Raw genomic sequence first — 5,343 nt, 5'->3', positions numbered from 1 at the left:
TTATAAAAATCTAATAATTGTACAAACAAAAAAACACCGCAAAATTGTGCATTTGAATCGGGAAGTGCAGCGCTTACATGTGCAACATGTTATTTTTTTGATGACCGCATCCACGCCCATCGACGCCGACAACGTTTTTGACCTCGTTCGCAAATAAGTAAACGAAAAATATGGATAATGCCCATTACATCTTCAAAGACGTCGATTTCACAGCAACGAAAGACAACAATTTACCTTCAAGGTAAGTAAAAATAGTACGCAATGTAAACTTTTCGTTTAGCAACGCGATAGCCATTTTAAATTCCACGTAGAAAGGGACCGTTTATTAAATCCAGGAGCAAGGAATTTCAGTTTCAGCATATTAATTTCTAATTTACCTCTTGTTTTACTCAAGAAACTATTTTTGTAACAACTTTTGCTGAAATCCCAAGTAACATGGTAACTTTCCATGCGAAATCTGCATAGTAACAACACTAAAAACACAAACTTTCATCTTTGAACTCACTTTGCATCTTTTAAACTAAACAATCACCGACTTTTAATTAATGAGGATTGCATTTACTAATAAGTTTCAAATTTAAGATAAAGAGAACATCATAACCGACTGTAGCTTCCATAAATACTGCCCTAAAAGTCAATCTGTTTGCTATGTTCGGTGATATTTCAATGAAAACGCCTCGCCCTCAGCTTCTTAGAAACAGAGGAGAATGTACAATTTTAAATGCAGATACACTTTCATGGAACTGCATTGATTTTTTTCGCATACATCTGCGAAAAACGTTATCTTTGAACCGACACATCAGTTGAAAGTGTTTTGCTTATGTGTAAACGTACTTTTAAAACTGTTTAATACCTGGTGGTTTTGTTGTTCGCTTTAGGGAAGTTTTTTTGAAAATGAAAGAAAATTATCTAACAGTATTTGTAAGTACTTTTACTTTATTGTAATTAAATAAATATAATTCTGTTAAAAACGTAAACATAGTTAAAACATACAAAATACAGTAATTAAAGCATTTAGGTATTTACATTAATTGTTAACTGTTTGCAAGAAATTATTTTACAACACTTTCTCTACACTCTTCCTCATTTAATTGGTTGAGTATGACAGCAATTCAATTTTGGCAATAAAACGCTTCTTACCCAAAATTAGTAGGGTAACACGCTTGTAATTAGATAATTGGGGTTTGGAGTGAAAGAGCTGGGGTAGTTCATGACGAATAGAAGGCTGGGACTATCTTGCACAATTTACTTATCCCTTAATAAAGACTAATGACATCAGACATAGGTACTCTATTACATAAGGTGAAGTGTAAGGTACGAACATAAATTGGACAAGAGGCTACACCGTTTTAAAGGATGTAATTGTTAAGAAACTTGAAAAGGGATTTTAGATTCAATAAAGTGTTGGATAATTGAAATAAAGGTAGAATGTAGTGGTACTTGTCAAACATGTACAGAAACAGCAAAGAAAGTCCAAGTAAATATTCTGTCTGTTGTAGACAGCAAGTTAATTGAATAATCTCTTTTGGCAAACTAAAGCACTGTTGTATTGTAGTAACTGTAGGTAATAATTAGGGTTAAAAATAGTGATGTAGGGCAACAAATCTGCACCTAGATATTCTCATTAGGAATCAAATTATATTTAGGGGTCTACAACAACTAAGATCTCTCAACTGGATTTAATCCCATGCTCATTCTTTTTTCTAAAATCCTGTTTTATTCCTGCCCTTTCCATTATCAATTTTCTTTGTTTGCTTCTCCTTTAAGCGATGTCAATATAAAAGAAGAAGCAATAGTGGATGAAGATATTCTTCTACTGACTTCGGCTGAGATGGAAGAGTTCTCCAGAGACTCCAGCAACTTTCGGATGGTGGAGGACATTGTGGACGGTGACGCTTTGATGGAGAACTCTTCGTTCAACATTCAACAATTGAATGACCCTCAAATGAATCAAACGCTCACGGGGGAAAACTTCACCAAACTCCCCATTGACGTTGGAAGCTTTTATAAAATGGACCAGATGAAAACTGACAGGAATATGACCCATTTTGTCAAGTACAAAATACAAGATGGGAGGCATTCCAAAGTTTACGAATGCGGAATTTGTAAGTTGAGCTATTAATGCTAAAATTTAATCCTTAATCCAAAGTAATGCAATCAAAGGTTAATATGACGCGAATAAAATATTCTCATGACAGTTATTTCTTTTTGGTTCTCCGAATTTAATTTTACGCTGTTATAAAGTTTGATGTTTTTCCACTTTCAAGCAATCTGAGTACAGAAGATTTATCTCATTCGAACTTTTATCATCGCTCCATTTCAATAAGCATTTAATTTATAATATCTGCACCTTATTCTTTTCGATAAAAGATTTTCAAACACTTCTTTATAGATCTCCTATTGGTCTTTAAAATGTATATAACATACGATGCTTGAAAAACAATGTTATTGATAATATAGGTTCGAAAGAATTCGGTCATCAGTATACCCTCATGAGACACCTCCCGACCCACACCGATGAAAGAAAATTCCAGTGCAACACCTGTGGTAAAGGTAAGAATTTTGTTCTATTCGTTTCTTTTTTTTTGTATGTGCAACCCCTGTTCGAAAGAACACTACCCAGTGATAGGAAGATTAAAATTATTTTGAACTAAGTTTTCAATGTGGTCATCATCATTATAAGGTCGTCAGACCTAAGACTGGTTGGACACGCACCTCCACTCTTTCCTGACCTGACCTGAACTTGGTGTTTCCCTAAAACTAGAACAACCCACATCCTTAACTATTTGCGAACAGTAATCTAATCTAGGTCCACCTCTACTCCTCTTAACTCCTGTTTCCGCCTCTAATATGTCTTTGACTAGACCTTCATGCCTGAAAAGGTGTCCTACTTACTTATCTCGCCTATTTCTTATTGACTTCCATAGAGTCCTGTATTCTCCTATTCTTTTTAATATCTCTTCATTAGCCTCACCTTTTTTTTCCGCCGCGCCCACCGTCAATGTTTCGCACCCGTACAGCGCCGCGTTATAAATACACACCTTTAACAATCTTTTTTGAATTTCTGAATTAATCGTTCGCCAGCATAGAAGTGACTCCTTTTTGTTAAAGGCGACTCGACACTGCGCTATCTGGTCTATCTGGCAATATAGTCATAAAATTTGTACTGACCTATTCGTAAAAAAATATCAAAATAATGTTTCTACGTAATTGTATGTAGACATTATTTAATAAACCACTTTTGCTCTTACTTTACTCTGATATAACCCTTTCAGTTCAATGCAAAATTTTTACAATTTTTATGACCGTATTTTAAACCTCGTTGGATATAATTTTGTCTTTATCACCATATGTATTATTATGTATGAATTTTTATAGTTTTTAAGTAAAACTGATTGAATTAAACCCTACGAAATTATTACAAAAAAATTATATATTTAATACTGAGCGATAATTTCAAAATACGAAAATTCAACTTACGGTAATTATGACTAGTATGTGACGGTGAAATCGACATTACCTAATATTACACCAGGTCTTCTCATTTATTTAATTCAGCAAATAACATATTATTAAATTATATATTGATATGCATTTTTATGACTGGTCTATTACATTTAAGTTTACCCTTATTATGGTCGACTAGAAGCACTAAAAACCCCTTAAAAAGTTAAGATGAGTATGAATAAATAATACGCGGAAGTATTTAATTTTAAAATAAAAAAATTCAACTTTAGGCAAAATCATAAACATAAAATTAGTACATACAATTGTTTTTTTTTTGTAGATACGATTTTTCTCTGCAATTTCTTCATCATAACCGCGAAAACGCACCACCCACTAAAACACAATTTTCGATTTGTCACTACCTAATTCTTAGACAAAAATTTTCAGTCTCTCTCCAGTCTTTCAGAGTCTTTTAACGTCTCTGAGAGCGTCTCTCACAGTCTTTCACAGTCCCTCAGTTATTGCCTAGGTGTTTTTATGGATCTCTCACAGTCTCTGTATGAGAGACTTGAACGATAAAATTGTTAATTCAGAGATTCAAGTCTCTCACATAGAGACTGAATGAATAAAACTGAAAAATTGAGAGACTCGAGTCTCTCGTAGAAAGACTGGGATCTCTGAAATATGTTGAAGTTAGAAAATTTTAACCATGTCTCTCGAGACACAACTTATTGTCAGATTGGAGTCTCTCGTTCAGAGATTCGAGTCTCTCGTTCAGAGACGCTAAAAAGTCTCTCGACAGTCTCTCTCAGCGACACCAGAGAGACTCGATGAGAGACGGAGATTCGAGTCTCGCTTTCAGAGACTCTGAGAGACTGAACATTTTTATCTCGGGATGTGACCAAACTAAAATACTTGCTCTTGTGGTATTGGTTTTTGTTTTGTTTAAAAATTCTTGAGGGTGCAATTACTCTCATTACAGCCACCACGGAGAACGGATAAAGTATTACTATTGCTACCACCGCATGTAATATGCATATATACAATCACGTGATAAGGTTATCGGGAAGCAGCTTCTTTTGTTTTATTTTGTCGGGTAAGGAAACGCCTACGGGAAACTCAAACACGCTAAAGTTTCTGACGAATGGGAAGCAATTAGCGAATTTGAGTTGGAGACTCGTCCTCTGTCTAGAATCCCGGGGAATCCTTGCAAAACGCGAACTTGGCACATTATAAGGACATACGTTTACATCAGTTTACTTACGTAACAGATAGAGCAACTTTTCTTGATCGTTACTAAAGGAATGAAATTGTTTTTGTCTACGTTACTGCAGAATTGTCAAGTGTAACATGACACCCGCTTTCATTAGCGAAATTAAAGATTTGAGGATTATCTAGGTACATAAGATTAAAATCAACATTACAATTTTATTTTGTTGCATAATCTTTAGCCAGTCTTTATTTAATTCCTTTGGAAATTATAAATTTAATAAGTATTGCACAGATTATTCAGTAAAACATTTACAAAACTTTTTGAATCTACCAATTTCAGGTAAGGAAAGGAGGGGGTAGTGTTTTTAGCATATTGTCTATTGCTAATTAAATCATAAGCTTCTCTATCACGTACGTATTTCCCGTCATGCCTAGGGTTGCCACCCGTACTTTATTATAGAGTATTGTACTCTATTTCGACTGTGCGTACGTTATACTTTACAAGACACATAAAGTACGCAAAAATACTTTATTTAAGGCCTTAAGTAAACATAGTAATTTTGTAAGCGATTATTCTAAATTCAGAGTATTTTTACATCAATAATATTGCACAGAAAAATGGCAAGCGATATTTACGGAACAACCTGATTTCCCAAATCTGTTCAAAGTAGTGTCACTTTTGCT

At 34.3% G+C, this 5,343-nt stretch overlaps 1 protein-coding gene across 1 annotated transcript in view; it reads left to right on the top strand.

Annotated features, from left to right (window-relative positions):
- Positions 1-5,343, top strand: part of LOC108744022 — a 69,708-nt gene continuing 64,365 nt past the window's right edge. Inside the window, exons 1-3 of the mRNA XM_025978443.1 lie at positions 1-241; positions 1,768-2,105; positions 2,461-2,553. Coding sequence (XP_025834228.1) covers positions 171-241; positions 1,768-2,105; positions 2,461-2,553 — 502 coding nt within the window. The 5' untranslated portion in view covers positions 1-170. The remainder of the gene's footprint in view (positions 242-1,767; positions 2,106-2,460; positions 2,554-5,343) is intronic.

The sequence above is a fragment of the Agrilus planipennis genome, unplaced genomic scaffold (genome assembly GCF_000699045.2).
Source record: "Agrilus planipennis isolate EAB-ADULT unplaced genomic scaffold, Apla_2.0 scaffold6, whole genome shotgun sequence".
NCBI classification, from domain to species: domain Eukaryota; kingdom Metazoa; phylum Arthropoda; class Insecta; order Coleoptera; family Buprestidae; genus Agrilus; species Agrilus planipennis.
Note: the sequence above shows the minus strand (reverse complement) of the source record. Positions and strands in the feature narration are given on the sequence as shown.